Source organism: Heterodontus francisci, chromosome 5 (assembly GCF_036365525.1).
Source record: "Heterodontus francisci isolate sHetFra1 chromosome 5, sHetFra1.hap1, whole genome shotgun sequence".
NCBI lineage: Eukaryota > Metazoa > Chordata > Chondrichthyes > Heterodontiformes > Heterodontidae > Heterodontus > Heterodontus francisci.
The window spans coordinates 196,675,210-196,692,504 of NC_090375.1; the positions used below are offsets into that span (position 1 = coordinate 196,675,210).

The 17,295-nt window shown below is 41.0% G+C and overlaps 1 protein-coding gene across 2 annotated transcripts in view; it reads right to left on the reverse strand.

Annotated features, from left to right (window-relative positions):
• The window catches only part of nudcd1 (NudC domain containing 1), a 137,751-nt gene that overhangs the window by 69,510 nt on the left and 50,946 nt on the right, over window positions 1-17,295 (reverse strand). For both annotated transcript variants that reach the window (XM_068032588.1, XM_068032589.1), the window contains exons 3-5: window positions 10,464-10,649; window positions 7,880-8,060; window positions 4,065-4,253 (exon numbers count right to left, since the gene is read on the reverse strand). In XM_068032588.1, coding sequence (XP_067888689.1) covers window positions 4,065-4,253; window positions 7,880-8,060; window positions 10,464-10,649 — 556 coding nt within the window. The remainder of the gene's footprint in view (window positions 1-4,064; window positions 4,254-7,879; window positions 8,061-10,463; window positions 10,650-17,295) is intronic.

Below are 17,295 nucleotides of genomic sequence, written 5' to 3' on the forward strand. Positions count from 1 at the left end.
AAATTAACATGGAATGCTTTCAGTGCATTTAGAAGCCTATTTATCTTTCTAAGCTCCATTTGAAGCCTGCAGAAAACTTTCACGAGATAATATGCGTTTTTAATCATTCTTGGGATATGGGCATTGCTGGCAAGGCCAGCATTTGTTACACAAGCCTAATTGACCTTGAGAAGGTGTTGGTGAGCTGCCTCCTTGAACCACTGCAGTCCATGTGGTGTAGGTACACCCACAGTGTTGGCAGGGAGGGAGTTCCAGGATTTTGAACCAGCGACAGTGAAGGAACGGTGATATAGTTCCAAGGCCGGATGGTGTGTAGCTTGGCGGGGAACTTGTCGGTGGTGGTGCTCCCATGCACCTGCTGCCCTTGTCCTTCTAGTTGGTAGAGGATGCAGGTTTGGAGGGTACTGTTGACAAAGCCTTGGCAAGTTACTGCAGTGCATCTTGTACTTGGTACACACTGCTGCCACTGCACAGTGGTGGAGGGAGTGAATGTTTAAGATAGTGGATGAGGTGCCAATCAAGCAGACAATTGAGGAGAGTAAACTAAAGAGATATTTCTGACCATCATTCATGGTGAAGTTTCCTTCAGTCACAGTGAAATTTGAAATTGGACATTAATAACTAGAAAATTGATTAGAAAAGAATAAATCAAACAAAAAATACATGGACTGAAGAAAAACTTTTATGGCATAGTGACAATAATGTAAGCCAGTGATTGTTACTTTTTTTCTCTATCACTTCACAATGCTGCTTCAATATATAATAATATATAATATAGTCCTAATTGTTTAATTTTGAAAGGCTTATAAAGGGGATAGACTGGCTGGATCTTGGGCATTTTTTTTTTTACATGCAAGAACATTAGGTAATTTTTTTTTCAGTGCACTGGTAGGACTCGCTCTATTTTTTTCCTTCGCTCTGACTGTACACTTCCTGCAGCCAAGGCAGGTGGGGACCGGCTGTCAGTTATCCAATGGCATTGACATCCTTGCAGGAGAAGCTGCACAGAGCAGTCAGGCAGCAGCCCTCCCTTTGATTTTCAACCCATTCCATCTGCTGTAAAGCACGTGGGACCATACTTGATATTTCTACATAACAGAGCAGCTCAGATCAACGAGTTAATGAAAAGCGAACCACCTTAATAAAGTTATAGAGCGATTTCAACCATTTCTATCTGAGCACATTTGTAATGCTATTGTTAATATGTTAAGTGAGCACAGAGCTAACTTTCAATAGCAGAGATATTGAAAATATTGTGTTGCTGGCACATGTAGATCTATTAACACTGCCAAACAGTTTTTCTACCCTGGGGCAAACAGACTATTAACGTATACAAGTCAAACCACAATCAGGCTGTAATTTTGAATAGTCTTTCTGAAATGGTTGAGAAAACTGCACAGAGCTTAATGTTTAACCATTAATTTGGAAAGCCAGCAGAAGCATCCCTGTACCTGTTTAAATTCAGTTTCGCAACATTAAACGGCTGGTATACAGACATTTCACCAGTGGGTGATTTATCTACCAGAGACATACTTTGCACAAACTACAGTATTTATCATTCAGTATTCCATGTCATATGGTTCAGCTAAAATTGCAAATCCTAGAGTACAATCATATCCTGCTGATGCAAAAAGTTTGAAATTTAGTCTCAAGTTTTCTTTCAAGATATAAAAGAATACACCATTTGTTCCGTTAATGATCCCCATTGTCTTGAACTGCGCACGTTTCGTGCTGAGATCAGTGTAGGAACAACCGTAGTTGTTATGCTGCGGGAAGCTCATGAGAAGCAGAACAGCCATCAATAATAATTTGGGGAAACAAAAAAAAAAGGGTCATCGGTGCTGGTTTATTGATTATAGCAAATGCATTCAAGGGTCAGCAACGCTATTAGTTAAGTTACTGACCTTGTAACGTCAGTATTCTCCATGCACTGTGAAGACAGGCTCAGGTACGCCACAGGAAGAATTACATTACAGCAAGAATATTTAGAGTAAGGTGAAAGGCTGCTGCCACCCATTGAAGCTTGATTCTCACTGGAATACATTCCCACTTGTGCCTGAACTGTGCATTCGTCCTATGTGAGCTTAGACAATGAGCTGATGCTCTGTGCTCTGAAGTGTGAAATTTCAATCTGATGTTTTGTGCCCAGGGCACATACATCTCTGGTATTTCATAAAAATATGATTTCTCCCATCAACATTACTTTATTCTTCCTAGCCTTCAGCCTCATGAAAAACAGAGGGATGCGACACAATTCATCGTTGGGAATGTGTCTTTGCAAGGAAACTAATTTCATGCAACAGAAATCCATCACGAGATTTTACTGCGAAAATACTTCCCCGACAGTTACATTCCTCACTGAACTGCCCACTGAAGCAATCCTGATCGTGCAATCTCTGTTTAGAAGTACTCTCTGGCAGTCCCATTTGATGGAGGTTCTTTGATTCACACTGGCAGTGCCTAAAGCAATTAGAAGCCTAATGGAGTCAGAGTTTCTTTGTAAACTTTTAAATCTGTAAATTTAAAAACAAAAAGTGCAAAACTAGGGGCTATAAATATAAGATAGCCACCACTGAATCCAACAGGGAATTCAGGAGAAACTTCTTTACCCAGAGAGTGGTGAGAATGTGGAACTCATTACAACATGGAATGGTTGAGGCAAATGGCAAAGATACCATTTAAGGGGAAGCTAGATAAAAACACGAGGGAGAAAGGAATAGAAGGATATGCTGATAGGGTGAGATGAAGATGAAGAGGGGTGGGAGGTGGCTCGTGTGGAGCATAAACGGCGATACAGACCAGTTGGACCAAATGGCCTGTTTCTGTGCTGGATAATCTATGTAATTCTACGCTATAAATCAGAAATATAGAAAAAACCAAAAAACTGCTGGAAACAAGCACACTGCAGGTTAGTCAGCATCTGTAAAGTGAATAGTCAGGAGTCGTTAACAATCTGTCTCATGTCTTCACAAATGCTGACTGACCTGCTGTACGTTTGCAACATTTTACAATTTATATAAATGACTTAGATGAAGGGACCGAATGTATAGTTGCTAAATTTGCTGATGACACAAAGATAGGTAGGAAAGTAACTTGTGAAGAGGACATAAGGAGGCTACAAAGGGATATAGATAGGTTACGTGAGTGGCCAAAGACCTGGTAAATGAAGTACAATGTGGGAAAGTGGGAAATTGTCCACTTTGGCAGGAAGAATAAAAAAGCATATTATCTATATGGTGAGAGATTGCAGAGCTCTGAGATGCAGAGGGATCTAGGTGTCCTAGTGCATGAATCGCAAAAGGTTAGTATGCAAGTACAGTATGTAATTAGGAAAGCTAATAGAATGTTACTGTTTATCATGACGGGAATTGAATACAAAAGTAGGGAAGTTATGCTTTAGCTATACAGGGCATTGGTGAGAACATATCTGGAGTACTGTGCACAATATTGGTCTCCTTATTTAAGGAAGGATGGAAATGCATTGGAGGCAGTAAACAGAAGGTTTACTAGACTAATAACTGGAATGGGCAGGCTGTCTTATGAGGAAAGGTTGGACAGGCAAGGCTTGTATCAGCTGGAACTTAGAAGAGTAAGAGGCGACCTGATTGAAACATATAAGATCCTGAGGGGTCTTGACAGGGTGGTTGTGGAAAGGATGTTTCCCCTTGTGGGAGAATCTAGAAATAGGGGTTACTGTTTAAAAATAAGGGGTCTCCCATTTAAGACAGAGATGAGGAGAAATTTTTTCTCTGAGGGTTATGAGTCTTTAGAATTCTCTTCCTCAAAAGGTGGTGGAAGCAGAGTCTTTGAATATTTTTAAGGCATAGGTCGAAACATTCTTGATAAGCAAGGGGGTGGAAGGTTATTGGGGGGTAGGTGGAAATGTGGAGTAATCAGTTCAGCCATGAACTTATTAAATGGTAGAGCAGACTTGAAAGGCCGAGTGGCCTCCTGCTCCTAATTCATATGTTTGTATTTTTCATTTTGAGTTCTTTTTGAAAAACGGTAACCGGCCTCAAACAACAAGAGGAAAAATAAACATCCCCACTGGCACGAAATCTAACCTTTTTTCTGGCTGGTGTCCATTTTCTCCAGCTTCTGCTCCTCCACAGGTTTCCCATCATTCTGCACAAACTTGAAAGGTTTGTCAGAAGCTATCATCAGGCCAGTGCCATCCTGCTCTACAGCTGCATAGTGTGGAGCGAGTTTTCCATGCAGAGTTCTGTGCCTTGAAATTTCATATTTGTTGCTCTCTGCAAATGCACAAAAAGAAGAGTTTCACTCTCTGCTTTTTGCAAGACACAAGTGAGAAGTTCCATTGTCTTCTGTACACCCAAAGAAATTTCCTTGTCTTCTCTCTTCCAAACAATAACTCATGCAAATGTTTGTTACCACAGACATTCTCTGGCCCCTTGCCTGAGGGACAATTCTTCAGTTGTGACCTCAGGCAATTAGCACCAGCAAGCTACTAAATCATTGGGAGTGCCAGTTTTATCCTCATTTAATATTCACTTATATTCAAGTGTCACACTACCTCAATCAGAAGAGGGAATCGTCTCTCATTCATTTCCCTCCTGTCACAAAAGCGTGCTTTATGCCGAATTATGATTTTTAATCCACCAGCTGGAAACCCGAATTGAATTTTAACAGAACAGAGACTAAAGGTGACTCGATGCTTGCAGCTAAAGATGGCTACACCAATATGTATCACTGTACCTTCCACATTGCAGTACAGAGATGGAGACAGCATGTCTGCACAGACCCATCATGGACAATGACCTGGGGAATCTGAGTAAACCACATATCCTGCTCCCATTAGCAAGGCATCAAGGCCATTACCTGAGGTATTCAAATGGTAGAGACAAAACACTCAACCTAATCACTTGAACAATGGGACCCTAGCTGTGATAAGGGGATTCCCAGACATGGACTAATTAAGTTGCAAGAGGGAATACACTAGTAACAACCGTGCTTGACTCACTGGGTGACGGCTATGTGACAGGCCCACCCTTCGTGTGCTTAAGTACCTCTGAAAAAGGCGGACAAGCAGCTAGACACTGACAAGAGAAGATTCTCCTTCCTTTCTCTCTCTCCAACCCACCTTGCAAGCTTCGAACCCTGTTTGCTGACCAAGACCATCCAGGGATGCCACTGCTACAGACAGAGACTCCTTGAAGGAAATCAGCCCCGCACTATTGTCACCAGGGGAACAGCCAAATCAGTCGACCACATCTTCAAATCGGAAGCCTCAGGGCCACCAACGGAAAGTCGCATGACCACCAAATTCAGCCTGAAGCCAGCCATGTCACCAACCTTCTCTGGACTCTAATTTGACCAATCTATCCTCCCCCCTCACTTTGTAACCTATGTATGTTTGTGTGAACTTCGAGCATGTGTGTATGTGAAAGTCGGAGTGTATTTTATTATTTTACTTAGATCGCTTACAGTATAATAAAGCTAACCTCTTTCTTTGTTAAACTCAAGAAAACCTGTCCGATTGGTTATTTTTATGATCACAGCACGTAAACAGTTAAACACCACCCACTGAATTGGCAAGTATATCCTTTTCAAAAAAGTAAACCTGTCACGGTCAAAAAAGGAAAGGGACAAAAGGGTTGCCATTCGACTCCTCCTCACCTGATCGTAACACTCCCCTATCCTGGAACACAGGAACCAGCTGTAGCAACTCTGTTGATGCCTAGACTGAGACCAGCTGCTTGCCACAAGCCAGGGAATTTCCTAGTTGGTTTGATTCAGCCATTACACCATGTGCACCAGTTACCTGCTCAGCTTTCAGGAATGTTTTGGTCAAAGTGTGCTATCGTGACCACTTCAATGGAGCATTCATCACTCAACATGTCTCTTTTTATGACATTACTCGATTAAAGCACAGAAGCACAAAACCATTTGTCATCTAGATTTAATATGTCTGACAGCAACTTAGTCGAAGGACGCAGGTTGTTCGATTCAGAGCAGATAGAACACAGAAGGATTTTACTCATATTTCCCCATGAAGTTACTGCAGCATCAACAAAAGATTTATCTTCCCTCAACTTCCTTTCCCTTCCCCCCCCACCCCAGTATTCTTTCCTTACACCTTTCCCAAAGGCAACAACTTATACATACTTCCACCTCCATAACATTACCCATTGCCACCCCTGCTTCCACTCACCTGCTGCTATTACCTCCACACTCAACTATTTCAATATTCTTCTAGCTGGTCTCCGATCATTCATCCACAATAAACTTAAGCTCATCCCAAACTCTGCTAACTCGCACTAAGTGCCATCACCCCTGTGCTCGCTGACCTATATTGGTTCATAGTTCAGCAAAGCCTCAATTTTAAAATACTTATCATTGTGTTCAAATCCCTCCATTGCACTCATCCCTCCCTATCTATGTATCCTTCTCCAGGCCTACAACAGAGAGAACTCTATGCTCTTCCAACTGGCCTCTTCTGCATCCGCTACTCCCTTTCCCCACAAATAAAGTGCTATTTATCAGGAATTTACATTAAATGAAGGTTAAGGAATAAGATTGCATACTATTAATGAACCAGCCACTATTCTACTGATAATGTTTCACAATACTCTGTTGCACACAGAATTTTCATACACTGGTGGCAAGTTATTCACTGCGATGCATTACAACAGTATCACCAAACATTATTTATATTTAACATACAGTTCACTCTTACTTTTGGAGTTACTTTATTTGCATTGTCTGTTAATTTAAGTTGAAAACATTCAATAATGCCGCTCATTGAAATTCCATTGCTTAATCCCTACCTCTTAATTCAAATTATTGAGTAATTTCAAATTCCCATCACCAATGAGTCCTGGCCAGTAAAATTCACTGGTTCATTCAAATTCAACCCCTTGATCAACATCAGGTGCCTAGGTCAGACAGCCCTCCCTCCCTGACTGCAGTGCATTCATAAGTGGAGACACAGCAGTATCAGAACATACCAGGAGTACAAGACCCCTAGTCACTAAAAGAAAAATACACGATAAAATGTGTGAAGATGCGTCTTGGAAAATGAAGAAAGGTGTGCCACAGAAATTTAACATCCCTCCCACTAACCTTTCTATTCTTTCCCGTAGAGATTCGATGAGCTGCTGCATTCAAATTCTTGAGTGCACACTACTGGCTAATTTGAATTTTTTTGAAGCGTGAAAATTACTTTGAATTAACAGGAGTAGATGGCAGACTGGCTGTATAATTTCCTACAAGCCAGCTGCAAATTATTTCCTAACCTTGTACAATTGTGGATGCTTCAGCTTGAATGTCATCCAGCACAATGGCACTTAACATCTGTACCAACAGATGCTGGTGGCATATAAACATCTGAAAACTAAATAAATCCAATCCATAAAATCTCGATGTTTAAAGGACAAGTACCCTGGAGTCATTCCAAGATACTGATCTAATCATAGGATTTAGATGGCTGCTGTAAACCACTCATGTCTTGATCTTAGAGCTTAACACATCTGTACACTAACACCAATCTGCTGACCTGAAATCAATTGCAGATATCTATTAATTTCAATAAACCCAATTGTGAATCATAAAATAATGAGAATAAATTCAACCAACAATAGTGAGTAGAAATTCCAATCTCTAAAATTCAGTATGAACTGTATATGGAAATATGAATAATGTATACATCATCAGAAGTATATTATTTAATCCTTCAGTGCTTTGCTAGAAACAGTATTAAACCAGTTATTTTTTCACACTAGTACCAAACAGCTTCTGGATGTGAATTCATATAATAGCTTTGCTTCATTCTACTTTTCAAATGTCCCTTCACTCCAGACAAGAAGTGTTTTCAATTTGTATTCAGTAATCTCTTCTAAGGATACAGGTTATAGCTTACCACTGTTTGCACTAGTGATGGTCAGCCAATCTACAGCTGAGTGGAACCCACTTCCTCTAATGTTTGATTCGTCCTTCTCTGTCTTGAGTAAAACAACATCTACTGAATGAGCACTTTCTTTCAGATAAGAATGGCTATGGACTATCACAAAGGGCTCCCCGAGTTCGTGCTGGAACATTATCTGTAATAGGAAGAAAATGGTCAGAAGATCAGAATATTAGATTTGAGCATCCTCAAGCATTAAAAGGTGCATCACCAAACGTGCAAAAATCCTACTTTGGATTTAAAACTGGCCTGTTCCATAGCAGTTTTCAGACTTAAAAACTTTTCTTCATTCCTCCAATGATCCACTAACAGCTGCATGAAAGTGGAATTTATACAGATTTGACTGCACTTTTTGAACAATTTGCAGTAAGTTGAAATTTTAGCTGCAAAGTCATATCATTCACAAAGGGGTCCAGTGACTTTTATTGCAGAAATCCTAAAAGTACTTTTTTCTTACAGGCAGAATCTCTTTACGGATTTTTCAGGCACTGATGTATAAATCTTTCAGAAAGGCTAAAATACACCAGTATAGCTTCCCAAGAGGAATACAACCTGTAAAGAATGAAATGTGTGCACCTCTAGGATCGTGACAGGAGCTACATTGTGCAAATACCAGTACAAGAATACACTTTTACAAATTCTGTACTAAGTTGTGGAAAGCTTGGCATACGCCGTTTGCAGTACAATCCTTGAAATGTTAGCAATCCGGAGCCAGCTCCTGGCATTAGTGCTGTGATATGCTCAAGTGCAGCATAAGCACCAGCATAGACTGGGTGGGCCAAATGGCTTGTATCGGTGCTGTAGATTCGATGCAATTCTATGGTGTTTCTGCAGATTTCAATAGTTTATCCTTTGATGTAGAAAACAAGTGAAGTTTTCAAAGCTGTTTAAAACAAAACACCAAAAATGCACCAACTGAACTGCAAGATATTTAATAAAAGGACCAAATAAGGGTCAGCAAAGTAAAGCATAATCATCCTGCAACAGAATGTAATCTAAAATTAATAATTATGAAGAGTTTTGATGGGATGGATAGGGAAAGATTATACCCTCCCAGAAAGTCAGGGTTGAAGGATCAGCTATTAAAAATGGTCTTTGAGACAGAGAAGAGTACTGTGCACAGTTTGTGCCGCCATATTATAAAAAGGATATAGAAGCAAAGGGGGAAGATGCAAAAAAGATTTACCAGGATGATACCAGACTGAGAAGTTATACCTATCAGGAAAGACTGAACTGGCTGGGGCTCTTTTCTCTAGAAAAGGCTGATGAGTGATTTGATAAAAGTTCTTTAAAATTATGAAGGGGTTTGATAGGGTAGATGTAGAGAAAGTTTCCACTGCGCGGGAATTTAAAACTAGGGACAGAAACATAAAAATAGTAACTAATAAATCCATTCGTGAACTCAAGAAACTTCTTTACCCAAAGAGTGGTGAGAATGTGAAACTCATCACCATGTGGTAATTGAGGTGAATAGCTTAGATGCATTTAAGGGGAAGCTAAATAAGTACATGAGGGAGAAAAGAATAGTAAGATATGCTGATAGGTTGAGATGAAGGAGGATGGAGGAAGCTTGTGTAGAACATTAACACCAGCATGGGCTAACTGGGCTGAATGGCCTGTTTCTGTGCAGTACATTCTATATAATTCTATGCATGAGGAGGTTGGGGAATCTTCTTTATACAGACTTGTAGGCATATGGAATGCTTTGCCACAGAGACTGAAAAGTCGATAAATGTTTGAAGCAAAGGACGATACAGGGTTAAGGGATGAGAGTGAGGCAATGGGATTTGTTTTCTGTTGCTCTTGCAAAGAATGCTAGCAAAAAGCTGCCACAGCAACACTGGGGCAAGTGTTTTACATCTGTCCAGAAACCTTTCAACATTGTATAGGTTTTATGTTAAAAATAATTCCCACCCCTACTCCACCCCAAGGAGAAAAGATCTGAGAATGAATGAGGCACTGAGGGAATTTCTACTGTGGATTGTGGAGAGCAGGGAGACAGTAGCAGTCAAGACGAGACAGTTGGAATATCTATCCATAGGTCGCAATAGCAGCAATTCATACCATTATTCAGTGATGAGCTGTTCTACAAGGTTTTCCATACACAAAGGAACCTTGTTTTTACCCAACACAGTGGAGATACATAATCCCCACCACCTCAGCACACATCCAGTCCCATTAAAATCAGCAGGAAACCCTGGAGAAATGGCGCAAACAGGGTTTCAACTGATCTTCTGCCCCAGTTATAATGAGAGATCAGGGAACTGCCAATGAAATTCTACCTGAAGGTATTTGAAGGTGTTCTCTTTTATAATCTTATTGTTTGAACAAATTCAGTGCAGAGTTTCTTTTTAAAAAGCGCCAAGTGGGACAATTTGTACAAACCTTACAATGCATTAATGCCTTTTCTTCTCTCCTCTCTCCCACAACAGCTGCTAGAGATTGCTATGCTCCCTCTAGAAATAAAACCCAAGCCATAATACAAAATAACAAGTGTATAAATATTCATAGCTCACCTGCTTAAATATAGTTAACTCACCTCCCACTTCTCAATGTTATTTGCTCCACGTTTGCTTGTTCTGAGGAGGTACAGCTTTCCTGTTCCATCTGACAAGGCTGCCCATGTAGGTGATGTAAAATGCATAGATGCGCAGACCAAGGTGTCACAAGATTTAATCTCTGGTGATAGCCTGAACACCTCCCTGGGTTTGCTTATTGCGGTATCCTTTGAATACAAATGCACATTTTGTAAAGTCAAGAGATCAGTGAAGCTTTAGTCAAACAAAAATTAACATTTAAAAAAAAGCCACATTACGTTCCTGCATCATATTTATGCCCTAAACAGGCATTATTAATTGTCACTGAGATAAACTGATGCGCAACAACTATAGCTAACAATTTAACAATGGAATTGTGACGAAAAAACCCACATGCCAATTAAGTTTGTCGTATGAAACTTTGATTGAGAACTTTTACTGGACAGTATCACAAATAACTTTTTTTAAAAAAGCAGAACAGAACAGCTAAAGATGGCCACACACAATTTGCATATGAGAAGCCAAAAGGCTGGCTGGGAGACAGAGGTAAATTGCCCAGTCTAGCTAGAACAATTGATTCAATTAACGAGAATGGTTTTGTCGATAGTGGTGATCAAAAGCCATCGACGCCCTTTGACTTTCAAAGAGTCAAACCGCGCCCCATATCTAGTATGTCTGAAGAACTTTGAATTTAAAACAACCTTCCAGAAACTTCCGTTTTCAAACAAAGAGGTGGTCACATATGACATATCTGCTGGTGTAACATTGAGTTTTGTGAATTGTGCCTCAGAAAGTAGAGAGACAGTAACTGAACTCAAAGAAGGAAAGATGCACCTCTCTCTCTCTCTCCCTCCCTCCCTCTCCAACAAAGTCCCAGGGGAGTCTCAGCTACCATTAAACTTCAAATCTACAGACCCTCACAGGCAACAACACAGAGGATGGATAAAACCTCTCTTCGGCCTTCTGGAACCAGAGAAGCAAGCCTGAATTGTGCACGTGGCCCCAGCGAGGACTTCAAGACTTTAACTTCAACTGAGGACATTGAAACTCAGTATTTGAATTCCACTGATTACGGATTTTACTTCAACCTCCCAACTCTATCTTTTCCTCTCTGTATCTATTCATGTATGTGTGCATCTCGTATGAATGTGCACGTGGATGCATCGCGTATTTTAGTAATTTTAACCAGTTTAGAGTGTTAAGGTTAATAAACTTACATCTTTCTTGTTTAAACTCAAGAAAACCTGTCTGATTAATTATAATTGCAAATGAACCAGAGTAACAGGAGCAAGTACTCACTGAGTTGTTAAGTTAAACCATTGTGTTTAAAAGATAAACCAGTTGCGGTCAAACCAGAGAAGAGGTGAAAGGGGAGCCTGAGACCCCGTCCTTACCTGGTCGTAACAGAATTGACAAGCAATATGAAATCACACATGAATATAGGAAACGCTGGACGAAAGATGACTAGGGTCCACCTAATTCGCCTTCTATCCTCCTGATAGTCACATGATACAATGATAATGAAGTTGTTCACTAATCACAGCCATCAATCTCTATCAAGTAGACTACAACAGACCCAGTCACAAGGTGAGGAAAACCCCCAGTGGTGAAGACTACTTACAAGTAGGATTTGATATATTTAGCAGAACTAGGTTGCAATCTCTCCCGGATTATCCTGGAGTCTCCAGGCATTAAAAATTAATCTACCAGACGCTCATACAATCATAGAATGGTTACAGCACAGGAGGAATCCATTCAACCCATCGTGTCCATTCTGGCTCTCTGCATCAGCAACTCACCTAGTCGCAGCCCCCTGCCTTTTCCTCACAGTCCTGAAAATTGTTTCTCTTCAGATAATTATCAAGTTCTTTTTTGAAAGCCTCAATTGAACCTGGCTCCACCACACTCTCAGGCAGTGCATTCCAGATCCTAACCACTCGCTGTGTAAAAAAACTTTTCTTCATGTGCTGTTGCTTCTTTTGCCAATCACCTTAAATCAGTGTCCTCTGGTTCTCGATCCCTCCATCAATGGGAACAGTTTCTCTCTATCTACTCTGTCCAGACCCTCACGATTTTCAACACCTTTATCAAATCTCCTCTCAACCTTCCTTTCTCCAAGGAGAATAAACCCCAGCTTCTCCTATCTAACCATGTAACTGAAGTTCCTCATCCCTGGAACCATTTTCATAAATCTTTCCTGCACCCTTTCTAATGCCTTCACATCCTTCCGAAAGTGTGGTGCCCAAAACTGGACACAATACTCCAGTTGAGACCGAAGCTGTGTTTTATATAGTTTATCATAACTTCCTTGTTTTTAATACTCTATGCCCTATTTATAAAGCCCAGGATCCCATATGCTTTATTAACCACTTTCTTAACCTGCCCTGCAACCATCAATGATTTCAGAATCACAGAATTGTTACAGCACATTTGGCCCATCGTGTCTGCACCGGCACTCCGAATAAGCAATTCATCTGGTGTCATTCCCCCGCCTTCTCCCCCGTAACTCTGCACATTCTTCCTTCTCATATAACAGTCTAATTCCCTTTTGAATGCTTCAATTGAATCTGCCTCCATCATACTCTCAGGCAGTGCATTCCAGACCTTAACCACTCGCTACATGAAAAAGTTTTTCCTCATGTCACTTTTGCTTCTCTTACCAATTACTTTAAATCTGTGCCCTCTCGTTCCTTTCACGAGTGGGAACAGTTTCCCCCTATCTACTCTGTCCAGACCCCTCATGATTTTGAATACCTCTATCAAATCACCTCAGCCTTCTCTTCTCTAAAGGAAAACAGACCCAACTTCTCCAATCTATCTTCATAACTGAAGTTCCTCTTCCCTGGAACCATTCTTGTGAATCTTTTCTGCACTGTCTCCAATGCTTTCACATCTTCCCTAAAGGGCAGTGCCCAGAACTGGATGCAATACTCCAGCTGAGGCTGAAGTATTGTCTTATACAAGTTCAGCATAACCTCCTTGCTCTAGTATTCTATGCCCATATTAATAAAGCCTAGGATACTGTATGCTTTATTAACAGCTCTCTCAACCTGTCCTGCCACCTTCAATGACTTATGCACATATACACCTAGGTCCCTCTGCTCCTGCACCCCCTTTAGAATTGTACCCTTTTATTTTATATTGTCTCTACATGTTCTTCCTACCAAAATCAATCACTTCACATTTCTCTGCATTGAGCTTCATCTGCCACTCGTCCACCCATTCCACAGCTTGTCTGTGTCCTTTTGAAGTTCCACACTATCCTCTTCACAATGCTTCCAAGTTTCGGATCATCCCCAAATTTTTGAAATTGTACCCTGCAATTGTACACCAGCATCTAGGTCATAAATATATATCAAGTGGCACAGTGGTTAACACTGCAGCCTCACAGCTCCAGGGACCCAGGTTCAATTCTGGGTACTGCCTTTGCAAGTTCTCCCCGTGACCGTGTGGGTTTTCGCTGGGTGCTCCGGTTTCCTCCCACAGCCAAAGACTTGCAGGTTGATAGGTAAATTGGTCATTGTAAATTGCCCCCTAGTGTAGGTAGGTGATAGGGAATATGGGATTACTGCAGGGTTAGTATAAAATGGGTGGTTGATGGTCGGCACAGACTCGGTGGGCTGAAGGGCCTGTTTCAGTGCTGTATCTCTAAAATAAAAATAAATAAAGAGTAAGGGTCCCAACACTGACCCCCGGGAAACTCTACTACAAACCTCCCTCCAGTCCAAAAAACAACCATTAATCACTACTCTCTGTTTTCTGTCACTCAATTAATTTCATATCCATGTTGCTACTGTCCCTTTTATTCCACGACCTATAACTTTGCTCACAAGTCTGTTGCATGGCACTGTATCAAATGCCTTTTGATAGTCCGTATACACATCAACAGAATTGCCCTCATCAATCCTCCCTGTTACCTCTTCAAAAAACTCCAGCAAGTTAATTAAACACGATTCTCTCTTCACAAATCCTAGCTGGCTTTCCTTAATTAATCTGCATTTGTTCATTTGCCTACTAATTTTGTCCCAAATTACTGTTTCTAGAACTTTCCCCACCACCAAAGTTAAACTGACTGGCCTGTAGTTGCTGGGCTTGTTTTTACATCCTTTTCTGAACAAGGGTGTAACATTTGCAATTCTCCAGTCCTCTGGCACCACCCCCAAGTCTAAGGAAGACTGGAGAATCCTGGCCAGTGCCTCCAAAATTCCCACTCTCACTTCCCCCAGTATCCTTGAATACATCTCATCCAGTCCTGGTGCCTTATCAACTTGAAGTATTGCCATCCTATCTAATACTTATCAATTTTAAATCCTTCTAGTGTATTAATTACCTCCTCTTCCACTGTGGCCTGGGTAGCAGCTTCTTCCTTAGTAAATACAAAGGCAAAATATTCATTTAACACCTCAGCTATTCTCCCTGCCTCCATGTGTAAATCCCCTTTTTGGTCCCTAATCGGCCCTACTCCTCCTTTTCCCAACTTTTTGCTATTTATATGCCTATAGAAGACTTTGGGATTCCCTTTTGTTAGCCGCCAGTCTCTTTTCATACTCCCTATTTGCTTCTCTTATCTGCGTCTTCACTTCTCTTCTGAACCTTCTATATTCAGCCTGGTTCTCCATTGTGTTATCCACGTGACATCTGTCAAAAGCACACTTTTTCTTTTTCATCTCTATCTCTTTTGTCATCCAAGGAGCTCTGGACTTGTGCATATATACTCCCAGGTCATGCATCTCCTTTAGAATTAAAAATTAATAAAAGAAAAATCATAGGAGACTTTTCTTCTTGCTTCCTCCAGCCAAACTAAACAGTTAGGCCGCAACACGGAAAACAATCCTGGTTCATGCGCACTCTGGTAAAACCACGTAATGGATGGAGAGGTTTCTCAAGCACATAGGATTATGGGTATCGTAGTTGCCATTAATGACTCAACATCGGATGTCCTGTGGTGGGAACGTGTGCGGTGAGTGGTTGGAAGTGCTTGGTCATAGGACAAAGTTTTCCAGAATACGGCCCAAAAAGGGTTGGCAATGCCAAACAGAAGCCAGAAGGCTTTGTATGAGCAAGTGGGATAACCAGAGGTCTATGTATATGCTACTTGCACATATACTGGATTGTTGCATTGCAGAAGCCTTGGACAAGTAGCTCATCCACTCTTCTGGTTGGGAAATTATGTGGGAAAGTGGCGAATATAAAAAGGGGAAACTCAAAATGAGTCATCTCAGTTATGTCTGTAAATGATTAGTACAAAGTTTGATAATTGAAGTAAATGCAAGTACAAGACATGTGTACAATGAAATATTGGGGTGTTGCGGTTAGTTATTCCTGGTCAAAAGCAATTTTACTGCTGAAAACAAGAAAATGAGGATGTGGCCCACCTTCAAACTTTAGTTGGTCACTGTTTACACAATGCAGTGTGCACAGGATGACAATTAGTGATCTGTCGTTACATGGTTATATGGACATGGTTCCACATAACCTGAAAAATGGCATAAAATTATGAGAAGACTTTTTGTTTTAAAAGTTGAAGAAGTGGCATAGCACAACACACTGCTCGCAGAAACGCCAGGATGTGGAATTCCACTGTAGTTTTTCTATGTGCTGAGTTTGTGATTTTGATTGTGCTGCTGTGGAGAGGCCCTGAGCGGAAGGACAGGAGACCGCGGTCCTTTCAGGTCTTTCCAAATCAATAGAAAATTCACTGGTTGGACAAGTGGTGAAGTACATATGAACATACGAATTAGGAGCAGAAGTAGGCCTTTCAGCCCCTCGAGCCTGCTCCTTCATTCAATAGGATCATGGCTAATCTGTTTGTGTTTTGAATTCCACACTCCCATCTTCTCCCGATCACCTTTGATTCCCTTGCCTCACAAGAATCTATCTACCTCCGCCTTAAAAATATTCAATGACCCCGCCTCCACCACCTTCTGAGGCAGAGAGTTCCAAAGTCGCACAACCCTCTGATGGAATCCTGGTCACTTGTTCGAGTACACAGAACTCTGCCACTCTGTTCTAAGTGGGCAATTTAATTGCATATTCCCCATTGACATAGTTATGCAAACAATGCCAGGACTTCGTTGGCACTATCTTTAGAAAACCTGCAAAGCTTCCAGCTAAAGAACTCTAAGTCCAGGTTAGCTGATCTATACAACTATCAATATGGATCTGAAGAAGGGTCACTGACCTGAAACCTTCTCTCTCCACAGATGCTGCCAGACCTGCTGAGTATTTCCAGCATTTCTTGTTTTTATTTCAGATTTCCAGCATCCGCAGTATTTTGCTTTTATATCAATATGGATAGATTGTAGTAGCATCATACTTACATCTCGTAAAGAAGTTACTGCTTTGGGCTTTGTGTTGCTCGCACTTAATTCTAGTTACCAGTTTGTTGTTCCCAGAACAGAAATGCACCAAAAGATCTCAAGCAGAACAAATTGAGTAGCTGCTCCCTACTCTTGGAAAAAAAAAATCAATAGTGGCAGTACAGCATTGCCTAATCTCTCAAGGGAGTCTGCTGAAAGAACAAGCAGTGAGCGAAAAAACTTATGAAAGAATAATTACAGCAACCTTGTGGATGTTTTTTAAAAAACAAAACCTGTTGCATTGGCTGTGTATGTCAGTTTAATGTAATTTATAGGACAGGAGCAAATACTTGAATAGCAAATCTCCATCAAACTACCCTATCCAGACATGATGCACTAGTTTGAGCCAGAGGATGAAAGTCCCATCAATCACACACATTGGCCTGGCTTTTCTGGTCAAGCAGCGAAGGAACTGCAATCGCCGGTCACCTTGCTGATGGTTGCCCACAAAGTTTTTGCCAGCTTTTGAGCAGAG